This window comes from Ascaphus truei, chromosome 4 (assembly GCF_040206685.1).
Source record: "Ascaphus truei isolate aAscTru1 chromosome 4, aAscTru1.hap1, whole genome shotgun sequence".
NCBI lineage: Eukaryota > Metazoa > Chordata > Amphibia > Anura > Ascaphidae > Ascaphus > Ascaphus truei.
In genome coordinates this window covers 114,026,588-114,048,183 of record NC_134486.1, presented here as the reverse complement: position 1 = coordinate 114,048,183, position 21,596 = coordinate 114,026,588, and the positions used below count along the sequence as shown (strand labels likewise).

Below are 21,596 nucleotides of genomic sequence, written 5' to 3'. Positions count from 1 at the left end.
AGCTTTAAAAGTGAGAAGAATGGAGTGTGAGATGCGGGATTTGATCGGAAGCCAGGAGAGGGATTTCATGAGGGGAGATGCTGAGACAGATCTAGGAAAGAATAGAGTGATTCTGGCAGCAGCGTTTAGGATAGATTGTAGGGGAGACAGGTGAGAGGCAGGAAGGCCGGACAGCAGGAGGTTACAGTAATCAAGACGGGAGAGAATGAGGGCCTGAGTTTAGCAGTCGAGCAACAGAGGAAAGGGCGTATCTTAGTTATATTGCGGAGGAAAAAGCGACAGGTTTTAGATATGTTTTGAATGTGAGGGGCAAATGTGAGAGAGGAGTCGAGTGTGACCCCTAGGCAGCATGTTTGGGCTACTGGGTGAATGATCGTAGTTCCAACAGTAATGTGAAAGGAGGTAGTAGGGCCAGGTTTGGGAAGATGTATGAGGAGCTCTGTTTAAGCCATGTTGAGTTTAAAGCGGCGGAGGGCCATCAAGGATGATGTAGCAGAGAGACATTCAGAATCTTTGGTTTGTACAACAGGTGTAAGGTCAGGTGTTGAAAAGTACATTTGTGTGTCGTCAGCATAGAGGTGATATTTAAACCCAAAAGATGTTATTAGGTTACCTAGAGAGAGTGTGTACAGAGAAAAGAGAAGAGGTCCCAGGACAGAGCCCTGGGGTACCCCCACAGAGAGATCAATGGAGGAGGAGGTGTTAGCAGAAGTGACACTGAAAGTACGATGGGAGAGGTAGAATGAGATCCAGGATAGAGCTTTGTTCCGAATACCAAGAGTATGGAGAATGTAAAGGAGAAGAGGGTGGTCCACGTGTCACATGCTGCAGAGAGGTCGAGTAATATGAGCAGAGTGTAATGACCTCTGTCTTTGGCAGCATGGAGGTCGTCAGTTATTTTAGTGAGGATTGTTTCCGTGGAGTGAGCAGTGCGGAAGCCAGATTGTAGAGGGTTTAGGAGAGAATAGGTGTTGAGAAAATGGAGCAAGCGAAGAATACAAGACGTTCAAGTAGTTTAGAGGCAAAAGGCAGGAGGGAGACAGGTCGATAGTTAGAAAGACAGGTAGGGTCAAGCTTGCTGTTTTTGAGTAATGGTATAACTGTTGCATGTTTGAAGGAGGATGGAAAGGTTCCAGAGCAGAGGGAGGAGTTAAAAATGTGTGTGAGCATAGGGATTATAGTAGGACCAGGAGGTTTTAGAGATGGGAGGGAATGGGGTCAAGAGAGCAAGTGGTAGAGGGAGAAGAGGCGATCAACAGCGACACATCCTCCTCTGAGACAGTGGAAAAAGAGTCAAGGAAGGCAGGAGGAGAGTTACTGCACCGACACACTTTATTCGAGCAAATACCCGGTATGTACCTGGCAGATACCTGGAATGCGCCGCTCCTCACCTCTGACAAGCCCCGTTGCATTTGCCTTCCCAGCCTGGGTTCATGCCTGGCTGACGGGCGGCTGATCTGTTAAATGATAATGATTAGGATTTAATAGGCTGCAATGCTTCGCGTGTCTAACAGATGGCATAAATTCATGAATTGTAATGCAGTATATATATATGTACTGTGCAGTATTGCAGCCAGCGGGAATGAAATGCTTCAATCCCTGCCGGAAAATAACTCAATGCACTCGGGCAGAAAACAGTCACAAACCTCAATACACCCGGGTATACCCGAATTCGTGGGACTAGCCGAGCTCGAATAAAGTGTGTCGCCAGTGTAGGAAGAGGTGTAGGATGGGAGGAAGAAACAGAGGGGATGTTCTGACGTATGGATTCCACCTTTTCCTTAAAATAGTCAGCAAAGTCCTGAGCGGAGATGGAGGAAGGAGAGGCAGCTGAGGGTGGTTTGAGTAGAGTATCAAAGACATAGAACAGTCTGCGTGGGTTAGACTTGTGCATGTTGATAAGTGAAGAAAAGTAGGCTTGTTTATCTTGCGAGAGGGCAGAGTTGAAACAGGATAGCATAAATTTGTAGTGAAGGAAGTCTGCGAGAGTATGAGATTTCCTCCAGAGGCGTTCAGAGGAACGAGTGGAGGAATGCAGCATGCGTGTGTGGGAATTTAGCCAGGGTCTAGGGTTAGAAGGGCGAGGGCGGCAGAGAGAAAGCGGGGCATGTAGATCAAGAGACGAGGACAAGACAGAGTTGTAGTTCCTGATCAGGTTGTCAGGGTCTGTAGCAGAGCTGAGAGAGGAGAGGGAGGAGCGTAAAGTGGACTCAAAGTCAGGTAAGTGAATAGAGCGTAGGTTTCTGCAGAACCGGGGGGTAGATGGAGGTGGAGAAGGGAAGAAGCGAGAGAGAGAATGAGATGAGGTGATGGTCAGAGAGAGGAAAAGGGGAAATGGAGAAATCGGAGAGAGAAGTTTTTAGTGAAAACCAGGTCTAAGTAGTGGCCATCCTTGTGGGCATGAAACCCTGAAAGGTCCCTGAGTTGAAGCAGTCCTGTAAGTAGGAATGGGCCAAAATTATTCAAAACCGATGTGAGACTGACCAGCCATTACAGGAAATGCTTAGTTGAAGGGATTGCTGCTCAAGGGGGCGCCACCAGGTACTGAATCTAAAGGTTCACATACTTTTTCACACATGAATAATGAATGTTGAATCATTTGTGGATAAATAAATATTGAAAAACTATCCTGGTTTTGTGTCATTTGTTTGATCAGGTTATCTTTATCTATTATTAGGACTTAGATTAAGATCTAATAACATTTTAGGTTTGAAATATGTGAAAATCCTAAGGGTTTCACAAACTTTCTCGCCACTGTACATATTAGTACACTTCGTTAATACTCTGGTTTTGTAGGAGCGCCGATTTTTTTTTTTACATACATATGTGTGTCTGTGCGCGAATATATATATATATATATATATATATATATATATATATATATATATATATATATATATATACACACCGTATATATATTTATTTATTTATATATATATACACACACACACACACACACATAAATAAATACACTTATACCTCCAGTTTAATTTACAGCTGAAGAGCCTATGTAGATTGTGATGTACTGAATTAAATGTTAATGAAACATGTACTGGTAGAAAAGCCACTTCCAATATTACATTGTACGTTTTATTGTAGAAAGCACTCACTCTTTACATTTCACAATTTATGACATCGTAAATAGTGTGAAATAGGTGTGCAGCATTGAACAATTATTATTATTTTTTTTTACAAGTACAGTATGTGTATATTTCTACATTGATAATTATAAAATGAGTTCTTATCTTTTAAACCTTAAACTGAATGAGGCTGGCTGTTTCAAGGAGGAAACATGCTCTTCCGTCACAGAAAATATCACTGAATATAGGAGTAGTATCCCGCCTAATTTTAAATAAAAATAAAAAAAAGGTAGACATATGGACATTAATCTTTTTTTCAACCAAATTATCCCCGATGAGCATCAAATGTAATGTATTTTTAACAAACAGAAAAGACCTGCAACATAGCTTACCATATATTTCTCTAAGGTTCAGTTTTACGCATGCATTTTCTTCCATTGAAATTATTAAAATTCATCATGGACCTGTGTGTTAGAGCATTGTATTCATTTTGAACTTTTCATACATAAAATTGTTTCAATATTCAAATAAGTGAAGTGTTTGACATGAAACGTCAAATGTTTACAACTGTACAATAAAAAAAAATCTATAGCGTATGTAAAAAAAAAACATTTGTTATTTAAAAGTGAACAAAGTAAACCCATCAAATATAGGCCCAATTTTTACGAAGCCGTCTTCTGCCACAAGACACCTTCTTTCTCCGTACCGTAGAGCTCATTAACTTGAATCGGCTCTCAAGTGTCTTCCGGTGCTGGAAGGTGTCTCGTGGCAGAAAACCGCTTAGCGAATATAGTCCACAGAGTTTTGGGCTGTTAACATATGTGTCCTACAAAAATAGTGCCAAGGAAGAAAAAAAAATAACTAAATGGTCACTATTCCCCAAAAAGCGCATGGGACATAAAAGTCTCAGCCATTTATTTTGTGGAATATTGTCAATTCATTGTTAGGACCTACTGCGTACATTTTTTTTTTTATGGGAGCCCATAGTATTACCTCGATGCCTAAATCAAACAAAATAATAACATTATAGCAGAATTTTTTTTTAATTACTTTTAGTTTAGTCGTATGTTCAGAATGTACCCCATCCCTTGCATATCAACACTCCCAATGACCCCCAAAACAGAATCGTCACGGTTTCAACCAAAATATTTTATTGTGCCAGTTTTATTACAAGTTGTGCAATTATTGCTTAAGTATTTTTTTTATTAAATAAATACAGTGTATACCTGATTGTACACATTTATTTAAAACTAGTTTTGAAGATAACATTGAAAACATGAATGCTTCATCAGAATTTCACATTATTTACCCTTAAAATCTCTCAATCTAAACAGAGGCATTATATTTTTACAGTCATGTCAGTCAACAAGGATTAAACATAATAAAGAAAAAAACATCCCTGTATTAGACCTTGTGTACAGTACTGTATATAGAAAGTTGACCATTCTGAAACCATGCTTTCAAATGAAACAATACTGAATTGGTCCAATTTTTACAGTGTACTGTAGTCTGTCAACTGGTTCTTGTAAATATTTTATCTGTGTGTTTATAAATCATTTTATTATAACAACAGTTTGAATATTCTGTTACAGTACTTGGAAAGCATTCTTATTACGGCCTCAGGGATGCAAGTAAGACTTCCAAATCTTTCTGGGCATCTTTATCCTACGGGTAACAAATACAGAAATCAGAGTTTAAATTACATCTTTGCTGTGCTGTAATGCTCTTTAAGCTACATTTGCACATTTTTTAAGTACTGTATTTCAAGAGAAATGTGATTAAATCCATATACACCACTTATGTAGGTCATTTTAGGACATCCAGAAGAATTTCAGGTATTTGAAAACAGAGAATAATTTTACTCTACAAATTAAAGTACGCTACTACTACGGTCGTCAAAGCATTTAATTAGGATCTTGCCAATTTAAGGATATGCAAACAAGATAACAAATTGAACAAGCCACTGCATTTCCACAGCCGTAGCATATGTAACATAGGTAAAAACGACGTACAATATTAAAACCTTTTCTAAAAGTTTAGATTGCATATTAGATTTAGTGTAGTTTTGATATAGAAAAATGTATGAAAAAACAATGGGCTGTCCCGATCAACAAATACAGATTTACAGTATGTTACAATTAATAAATGTGTTACAATGTATGAAAAGTTATGTACTGTACTGTATAAGATGGTTGTTTCCCCCCCTTTTTTGAAGTGAAACTTCTTTGCTGGCACCTACAGAGTTTTGATAGGAAAAATCCCTTATGTTGTAACAAAATGCCATGATGGAAGTGACGTCACTACTGGAAGAAGAGGCCGTCAGTGACGTCGGGGGAGGGAGAGGAGACACTAACTGACTGACACACACACGCACTGACTGAAACTCACACACACGTACACACTGACTGACACAAGGAATTCACAGTTACTATAAATATAGAAGTGCAAATAGCTAAAACATGCATTCTAAGTCAAACTTCTTTGCATTTTGGCACTAAAATTGTGTTTTGATTTTTAATTAAAAACATCACCATCACAAATTCAATTACTGCGACAAGACAAAAAAGTTTCACTCGGCACACACTTTTTTTTTCCATTTCTGTACACCTTTCCGATTTTATTGCTGAAAATGTTAATAAAAATACAAGTTTAAAAGAGAAATCAAATAAATGTGTTACAGTTGTGTTTAAGCACTTAATAACAGCAAAGTAGACACCAGTGTTTAAGGACACTGACTTACATTACATAGAGATGCCTTTTGACTATAGCCTATTGTAGTTATTGTGTAACGCGCTAACTCTATTTGGATTGTATGGAGGGTAAAGTGGAAAAACAACTTATCCAGAAAATTCAGGAGTTCTCAGACACTGCTGCACCATGAAAAACTTTAGTGGTGGCCCCTAGACCACTCAGGTAGCTTTCTCCTGAAATCTCAGAACATATATCACTGTCTGTCCGTGAAGGGAAACTTTTCATATCCAGATTCAGTATTATAAATATATTATAGCAAATAAAAATATCACGTGTGAGCACATGCGCATGTCTCAGACAGGTCAGTAACCCTACTTTTCCCCATTTTCTCTTAGCATAGTGCTTCCACTGCAGCCAGGGATTCTGGGAAATGGCATGCAAATGAGCATACAGTATATTAAATTATATATTATACATATTTAAACAGAACTAAGCCAGCGTGTTACTGCTCCATACAATTAGTTAGATAGCGGTGATCAGTGCTACATGCTAGGCCTATTGAATTTATCTTGCCTAGGAGGCTAAACAGAATTTTCACATTCTTTCAGGTTTATGTATCAAGTCAAAGGGGTGCAATTCTTGGGCAAAAAAATCTGCATTGTGGGTTTCAAAAAAGCAATTTGATTATTTTCTTTAATACACATGAAGCAATTGTTAGCCCCAGAATTGCACAATTTTTTTTGTCTTTATACAGAGTGCTTTGTGGTCTGTGTATACAAAAGTCACTATTGTTATTCAGCCACTATAGACACATTCTAAGAGCAAGTTTTGTGCTGTTGCTATTTATTTCAATATACCGGTACCTGCTAAAAATAAATACTTTTAACAAATAGGGGCACAGGCATCAAGTGTCGGTATGTGTTATCACACCTGTTCGGGCATCAACTCCCATTTAACACAATGGCGTTAACATCAGAATTGGTGAGATAATCCATATTGTTGCTAGATGCACGTACCACATAGGTCCATGTTTTCCAAATAACGATTTTCAATAGGAAATTTGGCCCCAGAGAACACGTCAAAGCCCATTCGAGAAAAATTAGCCATAAGGTGTCTTAAAGAATAGCAATATTTTGTAAATAAGATCCATAATCTGATGTTAAATAAATGTTTAAAGTCCAAAGTACAGAGTGTATAACATTTAATGAAACTATGAATAGTTAGGGTGACCTTACAGGCCTCTTTGGTATATGGAAACCACCCTTTTATATACCTTATTTATACTATACCATACATACAGTATGGTATTACAAATCTGGAAATTGGCATGTTCTTTACATACTGCAGGTTGGGTCAGGTAACACGGACTAAAAGTGCTGTTTAGCATGTTTTGGCATACATATGACTACATGTCTAACTACGCTAGCTATGCAATGCTAACTAACACACTAACATAACTGCAAGCAGAGTTGATTGATAATTGTGGTGCAATAAACAGGGCTTAAATTGTACTGTAGTAACTGCAACTAAATGGTTGAGCACACTAACATAGTTTGCAAGTACAAGGCGGTCTACCATCTCCACACGAAACGGCTGGTGAAAATAGTTTAGAGACAGCATACTGTAATAGTGCAAATTATACAATTTCCACAGTTGAACGCAATCCTAAAAATGTAAACTCATGTGATCCCTGATACTATCATGCTGAAAGACTTTGTGTCAACTTCTATTATGCCTTTTGATGCTTAACTTTTCCTTTTTTCATGTACTGTAGCAGAGATATGCTCTCAAATTATTTTACATTTTGGGTGTAATATTGACTAGAAGTACATGTGCCTGAACACATGCAGCACAAAAATTGTACCTGTATATGATATCTTTATATGTAAAAAATATATAGATTTTGAGGATATACACCTGACCAAAAAAAACAAGTATATAAAAAAGTATGTTAATATGGTACTTTCCCAAACTATGAACATATACTGTACGGTTCAAACACAGAATTTCTTCACATCAATTGTTATAAATGTGCTCTATGAATCACTCCCCTGTGACCACAATGGAACATTATTTCAAAAGCTTTCAACTTTTGTTTTCCTAAATCACAAGTTATTATTTCTCAAGCAAGGTGCTGAGAACAGCTTCTGAAATATAGCTTCTGTATGCCATTAAACAACAATGTTAAACAATATTAAGTTTAAAATATTTCTAAGAGTCAAAGTCTGGATTTAACAGCCATGGGTTTTTAGAAGCTTCTGAAATATCACGTGGCTATAAAATGCAACGCCACCCAAGAAGACTTGGCTCACAGTGCCAACATTTCTCACTATAATTTACTAGTAAGACTGAGAGTCCAAGAATCTTTAAATAGGACTGAGAATGGTTTGATTCATTTCTATATTCATATAAAAATAACAGCAGCTTAAAAGGCTGCATCCATATCTGCTAAGCTCTTTCACACAACGTTAATACTACAGAACTACTGTACATTTCAGTGAAAAAGGTTTATGTGACCACAGTGATAAAGCATTTTTTTTTTTTAAATCATACTCCAACAGGCCTCTAGTTTTAGTACATTAAGAAAAGGCATTTAACAAAGCAAATGCAAATACTATTATTAGCAATGTTCATTTTAGAATGAAAAAATCCTGCTACGTATATAAAATCATACCCTACTTACGTAACCGATGAGGGAAAAAAATTATATAGTTGGAGTCTTATGAACAGAAACGTTCATCTCATTTACTAGTACAGTACATTATTATAAAACTAGTGATGCCTAAATACTCGTGCCTTGCATTAGTGTCCAGGAGTATAGTTAATCACATCACCTATGAGATCCCAATACATTGACATTAAATTCTATTAGCTGAAGTATGAATCCTACTCCTTCATTTGTTGTACCGACTTACTATTGGCAACCACTCAAGCAACTGATGTATTCTCACTACATGCCAGATCATGACATTCTGACAGGTCTCAATGTCTAATCCCGCTGTGTGACAGTGGTCAGACTTCTGCTGTTGTGGGTCCTTGCTATAGGGCCAGCCCCTGCCTGAAAATGGTCTAACAGACTAAACTGTTCCATGAACCCCAATGCTATTTTTTTCCCAAGAGAGAAGAAGGGCTAGATGTAAATCAAAAGAGGCAGTAAAAGCATGTTGCTCTAGTTAAAAAAAAAAAAAAAAAGCTTGCAGTTGCATTTGCGCAAACTGCAGGTTGTCCTGTAGTGCTAACTATTCACAAAATATACCATTGCTATAGATAAAGAAAATTGCATGTGAAATAAAACAGGGCAAAGTAGATTTCTGAGCAGGGAACTTACTGCAGCAACAATATACAGTAAGATGGTACCACGCAAAATCGTGTTCATCAAATGAACAATTATATAGCTCAATTATTAGTAGAATAGAAATTGTGATGCTGTAGCAGTAATAAAGGACCATAGCATACATAGATTAGACTCCCAAGGTAAAATGCATGCACAGAAAAGGCAATAAATATGGGGTTTTGTTGGAGATATTAAAACAGAAAATAAGTAGGGAGGATGTAAAGGAAGTCTTTAACATTAGCAATAATACAGGGAGTCATGTGGGTGTCACTCAAGAGGTATTGTACTGTAAATAAATTATACTTTACAGGACTCTTGACGAGTATAAGTAGAATAGTAATAAAGTAAGTACTATATATTATACATAAATGAACAAGGTCAATGAACATACGAAATGACTGGCAGAACTTGTATACAAGATGACTGGCCAATATGACCGTTTCTATCCCAGCTGTAAGCAGGGTGCGGATTAGCTGGTATGCCTACTGTATCCGGTCTGTAAGCAGGATGCTGATTAGCTGGTATGCCTACTGTATCCGGTCTGTAAGCAGGATGCTGATTAGCTGGTATGCCTACTGTATCCGGTCTGTAAGCAGGATGCTGATTAGCTGGTATGCCTACTGTATCCGGTCTGTAAGCAGGATGCTGATTAGCTGCTATGCCTACTGTATTCGGTCTGTAAGCAGGATGCTGATTAGCTGGTATGCCTACTGTATCTGGTCTGTAAGCAGGATGCTGATTAGCTGGTATGCCTACTGTATCCGGTCTGTAAGCAGGATGCTGATTAGCTGGTATGCCTACTGTATCCGGTCTGTAAGCAGGATGCTGATTAGCTGGTATGCCTACTGTATCCGGTCTGTAAGCAGGATGCTGATTAGCTGCTATGCCTACTGTATCCAGTCTGTAAGCAGGATGCTGATTAGCTGGTATGCCTACTGTATCCGGTCTGTAAGCTGAATGGTTGACACAGATGTCGCACGCACCAATTTACAAGCACTCTATATTATTTTAAAATGTCTGAAGGTGCCAAAACATACATAATAAAGGCAAAAAGATCTTCTCATGGTTTCCTGTTAAAGCCATCTATGGGGTTGCCGAAATATGATGTAAAAGTAGCTACAAGCAGTGATGAAATGTAAATGCTGACATCAATTACTTATTTAGAGTCAATACGATGAGATATTGTAATTGTTTATGCTATAGCAGCATGTGCCATATTTTGTAAGGGGTTCTCTGCCATAAGACCTCTTCTGGTAGCAGAAGACATCGTAGAGCCCATTCACTATGGCCCCACATGTGGTGTCCATAACTGTACGACAAACTTTAAAAAACATTCCCTTTTTAAAAATATCTAACTCAAGGTCGAAAAAGCATTTTAAAAAATCACCACGCTCCTCTATCACAAGATAGTGTATAGTGAAAAAAAGTTACCGAGAAGGGATTGTAAATGTAAGTGTTTAGTTATAGTTTCAGTTTGCACAGAGGAGGATTGCTGCGTCGCTCTATTCAAGCAGAAATGTTAATTGTGGTGATGAAAGTTTTTAATGTAGAAATGGAAACTTAAATCCTTGATCACATCTTAAGCAAAAGGATTCTGCAACATGGAGCATTAGTAGATGTTAAAAAGTTAAAGTTGAACATTTTACAGACATTTCTGTCATTTAAGGTGGTATCATAAGCTCAATGTCAGTCCGCAGAGTTGGTGCAGAACACCGTGTGCAGCAAACAAGGTGCAACTATTAGATCAGACAGTCCATCTCTTCGTGTATTTCATTAGTCCTAGTTACATACAGCACACAACACACATGGTAAGAATGACCTGAGACACAACCAGAGCTTTGTCTTCTTTCGTACATTACTAGCTATTGCAAGCTTATTGTTAGATTGAAAAACAATTAAACATTTTTATTAATGCTTAAAGTGCTGGTCTCATTTGGCAAACACTCAAATGTTCATACGGTTTATGAAAGAACAGATACTGAACAAATGTTTTATATGCTTAGGTATCACAATGGGAGGGATCTGTTTATTTTTTGTTTAAATGAATAAAGTGTCCATGCTGCAGAATTAGGTTATACATTAATCATAATACCCACCTCTTTGGTGACAGATACAATTGCTGATGCAGCATCACAGTACTTCAAAGCATCAACTTTCTGGCCAAGATCTTTGTAGCACTGTGAAAAAAGTACAGAACGATGATGAAAAATAGCAAAACCATGCAAACCACAAACTCTTAAATTACTGTATACTGCATTTATTGCTAATATCAGATTTTAAAACAAAATGTTCTAGTTACCTTTGCCAGAAACACATAGTTGTATTTGGAATAACCAGGGCGCATTTCTTCAGCCTTGAATAGAATGTGCGTAAGATTAAAACAATAAATTACAGGCAAAAAAAAGTGTATGAAATGTTGTTCTCAAAGTATTATTGGCACAACACACATGGTATGAACAGGATGGAAAGAAGCCAGTGAAGTCTAAAGACAAATAAGGTTGTTGCACATAAGAAGTGGAATATACTGTTTCTATCATTTTCAATGTGCAGATGTATAAACTAGTGGAAAAAGGAAACCAGTATAGGCACTCTACCAGCTTCTGGATGATTTATGAGTATTTAAAATATATATTTTTTGAATAGTATCCAAAATTAAAATAATGGGTTTTAAAACGTTAATTAAATGCAAGGAAGATCCTATCTACAAACACTAAATAGGTGTTCTGGATCAGTCATAATGATTTCATGAGTAGGTGGACCAATAGATAACTCCGAAACCTATTCAGAATATTGATAAAGTAAAGCAATATATGTGTTACTTTACTTTATCTATATTTTGAATAGGCTCATCCTTGCATTTAATTATCGTTTTAAAACCCATTATTTTAAATTTTGGATACTATGCAATAAATAATTTTTTGAAATACTCATAAATTATCCAGAAGGTGGTAGAGTGCCCATACTGGGTTCATTTTTATTCCACTAGTTTATGCATATACTCTACCCAGGGAGCACCACCACCAACAACATATTCCAGCTGATGCGGGAGTATCACATCCAGTACGTTCTCAATGTACAGATTTAGCTAGTTTCATTGTTAACTCAGAATATGGTGGGAGGAGATGTGATATTCTGCACCAATACTACCATTGAATCTTATTGAAAACTGTGATATTCTGCGTTGTAACAGGGGTTGTGTTATCTGGAGGAAACATCACGTGCTGCACCTGTATGTAATTATATGTAGCCAGGTTTCCCCAGCCTGTCAGCACCCCCCTCACCTTGCTGACGATCGCGGGTGCAGCCGAGTCAAATGGCGGCACCGCGCGGCGATCTCAGGGGTAAGGGCGGTCAGGCCCCGGCTCGGGGGTTGCCGGGGACGCGTGCGGCCGGTTGCCAAGGCCGCACACGCGTTACAGGACTCCCGGCGCTCTCGGAGCCGGGTGGTAAGGGCGCCGCCATTGCGCCTCAGTTCGCGCATGCGCAGTAAGCCCCCGGCAGCTCAGACAGCTCGCGCATGCGCAGAAGGTACCCTAGAGCCAGGGAACAGTTGCGTGAGGGTAGGGAAGGCACAGGAGAGGTTGCGGCGGCCATTAGGGGTTAGTGCAGGCACAGGAAAGGAGCGCACGCGGCCCCTATGTGTTTTTAGGCTCCATGGGACTACAACTCCCATGAGGCATAGCGAGGCAGGCACCAGGTGCCTCATAGGAGCCAATAGGGCTGAAGGATTGCCCTGGAGGAAAGAGATACATTGTTTGGGCTGCAGCTACGCAGTTAGTTGGAGCAGCGGAGCAGAAGGGGAAGGAAGGGTGCAGGGAGTGAGTGAAGCTCCTGCATCGCGTAAGGTCCCCTACATCCAAGGTAGGCCCCAACTCCCCACCAGGTTAGTGGGTAAGCGCTGAGGGACGGCCCAAGATAGGGACGCTGCCCTTAGTGCGTTAGTGTGCTGTCTTGTCAGGGTCACGGCGGGCAGTGCTGTGAGGCCTGACAAGAAGGCATAGGGTTAGTGTGCAGCAAGTTGCTGTACGCATTCAGTAGGTTGTAGTGCGTAGCAACCCCGTTAGTTAGTGTTAGGGAGAGTCAGGACTGGGAAGAGTAAGGGGAACGGAGCAGGTTATTAACCCCTTAGGTCCCAGAGAGGTCCTCACTCCCCAGTTTGTGGTGCTACAGGGACAGGCCCTAGGTTAGGGACCGTGTCATGTAGTGCCAGTCTTAGATAGGGATCAGCGGATGCTGCAGTTCCTTGAAAGAGATTTGGGCCCAAGTCGGTGCTCAAAGACAAAGACTATCTTCAGGGTGGGACCGCCCCTGGCGGACCCCAAGCAAGGATTCACCGGACCGGATCAGACGGGATCCCAGAACGACAGAGCCTTTGTGAAGTTCCTTGCAGGCCCGAGTGCAGGAGCACTCGGCAGGTACTCTATAAGTGCACCAACAGATCATAACATTCTATTAACACATAGTGGCAGCGCTGACCACGGGACAAGGGTTGGGCTGTGGGCACCGTGTGGGGATGTTATAATGTTGTGATGGTATAAGTATGATGTAATAGTTATCCTTTGTTCATTCAGTAAACCTGTTATCCATAATACTGGTGTATGTGGTTTCTGAGTGGGTTCCTATGTTAGGGTCATTCTACATTTCCATAGAATCCTACATAGGTGGAGGCGCTGAAACAAGAAACGTTCCAGAGGATTCACCCCAGGCTCTCACTAGCGGAGGCTCAGACCTCCTGTGAGCCTGCAGGTATACGCACCACACCGGTAACACCGCATGTTCTACGCACCCACACTATATATGCGATTGGGTGGGGTGGAATACCCGTTACATATACATAGAATACCATTTCTGATTCCTGCAGTAAGTGGTCTACACATTGATAATGTGAACCACTAAACAATTACACATCCTTACTCACATGCGTTTCTCTGTTACTGTACATGCAAAGAACACAAGAATACTCTGGATTGTATTTACATGCCTCACATAGCCCATTCCAGGCGGTTAATAAAGTATGAATGTTTAAAGTTTATAAATATTTTAGTGGCGGGTGTGTAAATGAGCACAGGAAGTATATTTGCTTTCCAACCATTGACAGCAGCTACCTGAAATCCTTGATCTGTTGCACAGCTCGTAAGGCTAGACAAAAACACAACATATACTGTATGTGCAGATACATCCAAGGTTATTGAACCAGGAGGCACGTTACAGCGGGACATACACATCGCACAAGCAAGCGAAGTGGCCATGTTTTGAATCAAGAAGAGGTCTCACCTGCGGGACAGAGGACCAGCAGGCGCAAAGAAGCTGGCTACACCTTTATTATTAATACTAATTATACATTTGTAGGCACTCCCCAACAGAAGTTGTATGAATTAGTGGAGCTGGACAATATGGGATATCATAATTGTAATAGGTCATCCAGTGGCATTTCCACAAATAGGTTTACTGCTGTGAGGAAATAATGTGACCCAATATGGTAATGAAGAGACATTTTCTTAACATAGGCCTCATGACTGTGGGAAGCTGTGACATTTGCAGTTATGAAGTCAGAACACTGTTGTTCTATATGCGATTTCAGGAAGGGGAAGTAGCGTGCATGCTCAGAGTGTTTAGTCATGGTGGTAGGGTCTCTTACAACATACCTAGCCCAAATATTAACAGGCAAAAATCACAACCCTACAGCTGACTTTTACATTTTTTACCATTCTCCCTAAAAATAAGCATGCGGAAGTAGCTGCACTGTATTATGAAATTAAAAAAGCATCCCTATATACGCCAAGCTCTAAAAATAAACAATCTAAACAGTAATTAGCTCAAACATGGGCTCCTGTCCTTTAATATATAGAAGATTTAAAACTTCTACAACTGTATGAAGATTTTATTGAAAAAAAAATAAAAATATATATATATAATATATATATATATAATATATATATATATATATATATATATATATATATATATATATATATATAAATAAAAAAGATAAGATTGTCACCACTCCATAGAGAATGTTATTGAAAGAGGGTCTGAGGTCCTGAGAAAACTAGTAAAACCCTTCTTATTCACCAATATAATTGAAGTTTGTTCTCCTATAATTGGTTGCTGGAGGACCAGCGCAATGCCTCAAAATCCTAAGGTGTAGGTTAATAATGTCAATTTGAGAATATATTTGTTCTAATTTACAGTTACAACCAATTAGAGTAAAAGCCAACAACAGTGTTTTTTACTATTGATGTTTGACTTCACCAGTACACAACAGTGTCAGATTTTGGATTCAGCATCTGTAATTATTTGTGGATTTCCGAGCTCTAAGAGTTTTAGACGCTTAGAAGTATGTAGGGCTACATTGTACAGCATCCCAACATACCATGTTCATGGTTTCTACAAAGCCTGCAGATAGGACACTCTTCTTCATCCAATATAGCATCATAAATATTAGGTGTTATAAAAGTTACTTTGTTGACTGAATGGCTCTTACTCATCAGCTTTTAACAGCAGTTTAAATGGCTATTGATATTCCAGCCATGTGGCTCTAGTAGCAAAATAAGTTAAGGGGAAATAATTAGAATATGATATCTATATATCATAGGTCCTGTAAAATATAATTTCAGCTCAATAAATAAAATTAGTTTGTGGACCATTTCTAGTTTATATTTTTAAAATAGATTTTTTTCCTAGATGTTTTAGGCCAGTCACTTGATAAAGGACTGATTGAAGTTCGAAACGTTGTGTGTGCCACTAAGAGAATAAATTCTTTTTTGCAAATCCGAAGTGCCCTGGATCTTCTACTTACTTACATGTATCCTGAGAATACAGACAGGTTTTTTCCTGAACCATAGAGCACCGGTACTTTAAACGCAAGTATATTGCTAACATTATAGCATTTAAGGTGTGCAAGACTAAAACCTCTGACCATATTAGGAAAAAGATCCCCATTCTTCAAAATGACCACGCTGTGCTCTATTATTGATAGCAGGGTGTGTTAGATATTTGAAGGTATAAGAGTCATGCAGTTGTACTGAGTAATAGCTAATTGTCTTTTGGATCTCCATTTTCGTAGTTAAAGGAACCTTAGAATGTTGGTTCATACAGTTACGCAGTTTTTGTTTTCATGCAGCATGTTCTTTTTCAGCGAATAGCTCCAGTTACTTGAAACCTTTACAGAAGTTGTAGCACAATCTCCTACATTCACTGATGCGCACTAATGCGCTTGTGTACTTTAGTAAGTCCCACTGGCATTGATGGGTTTCCTGTCACTTTGCACTGCCTTTTATATAGATTGAAAAATATCTAAACTGAAAAGAACACAGATATGGAGGCAACCATTTCACAAGTCAATTAGTTTTGGTTTTTTAAGATATACACTCGATAAAAGATGGATATTTGCCTTAAGAAAATTCTGCAAAGCCTCCTGTATTGTTGCAGTTGGAGGGTTCCCAAAAAGAGTAGCAGCAACTTTTCTTTCAATCCAAGACAACTGGGATACCTGTAAAGCATAGAAAACAAGCCACCAGCTAATTAAGTAATTTATCAAAAACCAGGACATAAAAAGATCCAGAATTACCAAATAGGATAATCTAATTGCTCTATATTTATTTTATACTCCCGATGAAGGCTTATGCAGTGATTGATAAATAGCACCAATGGTTTAATATATATATATATATATATATTTTTTAGAAATGATCGTCCTTATTCAACATGCTGTAAAGACATCTGCAGGTGTGGTGAACAGTTCAGCTTGAGAGTGGGGAATGAGAGTGGGGGGGGGTGAGAGTGGTAGGGGAGAAGGAGAGTGGGGGGGACGAATGAGAGTGGGGGGGCAAGAAAGTTGGGGGGAAAGAGTGGTGGGGAATAAGAGTGGGGGAATGAGCGTGGGGAATAAGAGTGGGGAGGAATGAGCGTGGGGGAGATTGGAGGGGAAAGAGTGTGGGGAAAGAGTGTGGGAGTAAGAGAGGGAGGGAGAGTAAGAGAAGTAGGGGGAGAGTAAGAGAGGGGGGAGAGTAAGAGAGGGAGGGGGAGTAAGAGAAGTAGGGGGAGAGTAAAAGAAGTAGGGGGAGAGTAAGAAAGCAAGGAGTGAGAGTGAGTGGATAGAGAGTAAGAAAGACGAAGGAGAGTGAAAGAAAGTGGGGGGGGGGAAGAGGGGGAACATGTAGAAGTGAGGAGAGGCATGTATAGGAGAAGCAGATGAGAAGTAGAGTATGTAGGGGAGAAGCTGGAGAGGAGGGGAGTATGTGAAGAACAAGCTGGAGAGGAACATGAAGTGAGTTTGACATCCCTGATCTATACTATCTAAACCCATAAAGTTCATAGCAATATACAAAGGTAATATAAAGGGTTAATAACAAACAAGTATTTCTTTCATTGAGAATAATTACCGCTGAACCCAGAAACTTCAGAGTTGATGGGAGACTTCGTTGTGATAAAAAAAAGAATCTGTATAATTTAGATAGAGGTGCTAAGATCCTGCATCCATACCGCTGGATGCATACAACTATATAAAAATAAAATATTGGCTCAGCATTCAACAAAATATAGAAAAGAAAAGGATGAACTCACATTTTCCTTTTGGTCTCACCAAGTTTCTTCTTTAATCAATCAAAAATCAGCAACAAAACAATATAACAAATACGATATATAAGAACACATAAGGGAAGGGAAGTCAGGAGACACACACTGTTACATGTGCAAACTTGAGCAAGGTTTCAAGGCTTCCTGGCCGCTTCGTCAGGCTTATGGACATTGCAATTATGCCTGATGAAGAGGCCAGGAAGTCTGAAACATTGCTCAGGTTTGAACATTTAACAGTGTGTGTCTGCTGACTTACCTTCTGTGCTCATATATATATATATATATATATATTTTTTTTTTGTTGGATTACTACTGATATTTTATTGAGAACAAAGTCTCAAAGGTAGTTCCTTTGCCGAGTGTTTTTAGAAAGAGGGAAACTTTTCTTCAAAAGGGATCTCAGGGAGCGACTGCAGCTTCAAATGACACCGACCAGGTCCAGAGATGAGCTACAGTACAAAACCAGAAAGAAGCACAAACTCCCATAGTCTGATCCGTATTTAATATAATATAACTGAACATAGAGTATGGTTCAATGTTTACAAAATGTGCCATATCAAAGGTAATGGACAGTAACATAACCAAAAAATATATAAAAGACACATGGATGAAAGGGAACAAAGTAAAAAGGACACAAAAATGGGTCATTCAATAGAAGAATTCAATTTGTGCATGTGCCCTTACAATGCATAGGAAGGGTAACAGTTTATCTGTAAAAAGACATGAAAGATCCAGCATGGTCTCAGATGGTTAAATCCTTGTCTTGCTGGACGGTGATACCCACGGGAGTTGACAAACAACTGGTGGTCCGGCATAGATTAAAGATGTTCTCTACCCCTAATCGGGGTCCACCCTCCCTTAACACAAGCATGGTGACATCCAAGTTCAAAGTATGCTTCTATTTAGCCAAACGCATTTTGTCGCTTAGTAACTTTATCAGGGGTTTATGGATGTTGACTGTAATACCTTCAGGAGCCTAAAAATCATATTTATATTACAGATAAGCTATTCTGTGACCTGCACGGTTCCTTTACAATGATTCTTTTTTATTGCTTTACTTCAACTAGGGTACAAATATGTTTATATGGATAGAGGGTTTTATGTGAGTGCACAATTTGTGTCGCATTTCAAACTTGCCTGGGAAGTTTATTTTGAACCCTTTATATTACTTTTATATATTGCTATACACTTTATGGTTTTAGATAGTATAGATGGTGCGCACTTAGCAAACATCATTGCACTAGGGGACATCAATGATAGACATCAGTTTGCACTCCTTTTTTGGACACTGAGGTATGAGGGCCTGGATTAGAGTTGTTTAGTTAGTTTTGAGTTAGTCACCCCTGGGGACCAAAATGTCAAGCTTTTTGTCTGCATCATGGACAAATAAATCAATTTTTTCTTCAGCTGCTGTGTGCTGGTATATTGGATCACTGGTAATTTATTCCTGTTTATACCTCTCTCCCTTAACCATGTACCACAAATGCCAACTCTTTGGCATTATACCCGGTGTTTAGCCATTTTTCATATATATATATATACTTAGTTAAGTTATGGTGAGTAAAAAAAGTGACAAAAACCCACCACAGCAAAGCATATAGCAAATGGAAATATACTGTATGCTCATTTGCATGTCGTGGGCAGGTCTGCAACCCCACCTTTCACCATAATCACCCAGCACACAGCACTTCCACTGCAGCGAGGGACTCTGGGAAATGACATGCAAATGAGCACACAGTGCCACTTTTTGCTTCAAAAACCATTTTAAACATGGTTCCCTATAGGCTTAAGCTTGCTGCATGGTCACAGCTTTGAGCACAGCCAGGGTTAAGATGCATAGCCAGAAAACCAACCCACAGACAGCTGTTTCGACCTTAATGGGTCTCATCAGTGTAGGGAACCATGTTTAAAATGTTTTTTCACATACTAGGTAGAATACCTTAGCAGAGGGGTAGGTGGTGCAAGTTAAAGGTAAATAATAGAAGTCATTAATGATTACCACAGTGATCAAAATACCAGCACAGGGAGTAGAAGAAAATGGTGTTTATTCAGTACATCATGCAGACATACCCCTGAAGAAGGTCCCTCTGGGGACTGAGATTTGTATATATTAGATTTAGATGAGAAAAAATCCCACAAAATTGATTTTGGGGGTAGCAAGTTTCAAGTAATAAGTATAGCCATGGCTGGTCCAGCTATCTTTCTGCCCCTCCTGTCATGTAAGTCCCAGTAGCTACAGGCAATGACAGGCTATCCTGTGGGGTTTACCCCCCTCACACAGCCTCCCTGAGTGGCAAGAGAGGTGGTGTCATGGGGTCTGTGCTGCAGCCAATCCTGGTGCAGACCCTGTGCCCTCCCTTTTTGCATTAGGGAGGATGTTCCAAATTATAGGAGTCAGTTCCCCTCCATCCCTCCTAGGGAGAGGAGGTGTGAGTTCCCCTCCATCCCTCCTAGGGAGAGGAGGTGTGAGTCCTCCTCCACCCCTCCTGGAGCTGGGAGAGCAAGATCTGTGCATGGCACAAGGCGTCGACCATTAACTGCTGGCCGGCACCATCCAGGGATCTGAGACCCCTACTCTACTATATGCAATGCTGTTTACCATCTGCAGTGTTTGCTACAAATAAAGACCTCATTTATATACCCCATGGCTCAGTTGCGGTCTATCAGCCAGAGGTATTGGAGACAAAGAACTGTCATGGTAGGGACTGCCTACAGCCCTGCTGTAGCCTGCCGTGTCTGGAGGCGCTGTATCACCATGGAAAGAACATAAGGATCAACGTAAGCCTGTCCTGGTCCTCACCCCATCGCGGACTCTCAGCTCTCCTGGACCCCCGCAGGTATGCACGCACCAAGACATCAGTAGAAGCAGAAACATGTTTCCAGAGAGGGGGGAAACAGCGCTACATAAGAAATTGCTGAGACAACAGATCAGCTCCCACAGGTCATTCTGCATTTCCCCCCGGATGAAACCCCAGAAATTTGTAAATGAGCAGATGCAAATAAACATGACACCACACCCTGAATTAATGGCGGGTCAGTAGTGTAACATTAACTAAGGCCAACATACATACAGTAAGAGGTTTTCTGTCTAACTCTGGTTATCCAGACATGACGTTTCCATTGCTTAAGCAATGGAAACTATATACAAGCAAGTCAAACAAAACTCTCCTTTCTAGAAAATAATTCAACAAGCAGAATATTACAAACAGCTCCTTAAATTCTTCCAAAATAAGATTAAGTATAGTAAACATGGTCTCCAACAATTGGCTGACAAAATGTAAATGTTGTCACTATCAAATATTAATATAAATACCAATACAGTACAAAGTATTCATCCAGTTAAATATATAGAAACGTGCCTTACTAACAGTTAAGCTATATTTTTTGGACAACTTTTTGAGAAGAAACTTTCTGTCACAAGATCATGTAGCAAGTGGAGCAAATGTCTCATTAATGAATTAAAGGGCAGTGGGTCATTTTTTTTTTACATTTATTTGTATATTGATACCCTGACAACCAAGACCTATGCCAAACTAGGGGTACTTTACAGGAACAAATCCTCCATAAGTATCCTGGTCAGAAAACATATCGCACAGCAGATGCTAATGCCAATTATTGACTATGGAGACATAGTATATGGCTCGGCACCTTAAATCCACCTTAGCAAACTTGACACCCTCTACAATTCAATTTGTCGTTTTGTTCTCCAATGCAACTATAACACACATCACTGCGAAATGCTCAAAGAACTAGATTGGTCATCACTCGAGTCTAGGTGCAAAGTTCACCTTTCCTGTCTTGCCTTCAAATTCTTTATGGGCAAGCTACCCAGCTACCTGAACAAGCTCCTCACCCCTACCACATGCAGCACCTATCACCTGAGATCAGACTCCAAAAGACTGTTCATGGTCCCA

General features: G+C 39.6%; 1 protein-coding gene across 3 annotated transcripts in view; it reads right to left on the bottom strand.

Annotated features, from left to right (window-relative positions):
* Positions 1 to 4,210: 4,210 nt before the first annotated feature.
* Positions 4,211 to 21,596, bottom strand: part of RMDN2 (regulator of microtubule dynamics 2) — a 101,774-nt gene continuing 84,388 nt past the window's right edge. For all 3 annotated transcript variants that reach the window (XM_075596477.1, XM_075596478.1, XM_075596479.1), the window contains exons 8-11: positions 16,499 to 16,597; positions 11,405 to 11,458; positions 11,202 to 11,282; positions 4,211 to 4,745 (exon numbers count right to left, since the gene is read on the bottom strand). In XM_075596477.1, the coding sequence (XP_075452592.1) occupies positions 4,692 to 4,745; positions 11,202 to 11,282; positions 11,405 to 11,458; positions 16,499 to 16,597 (288 nt within the window). In that variant the 3' untranslated portion in view covers positions 4,211 to 4,691. The remainder of the gene's footprint in view (positions 4,746 to 11,201; positions 11,283 to 11,404; positions 11,459 to 16,498; positions 16,598 to 21,596) is intronic.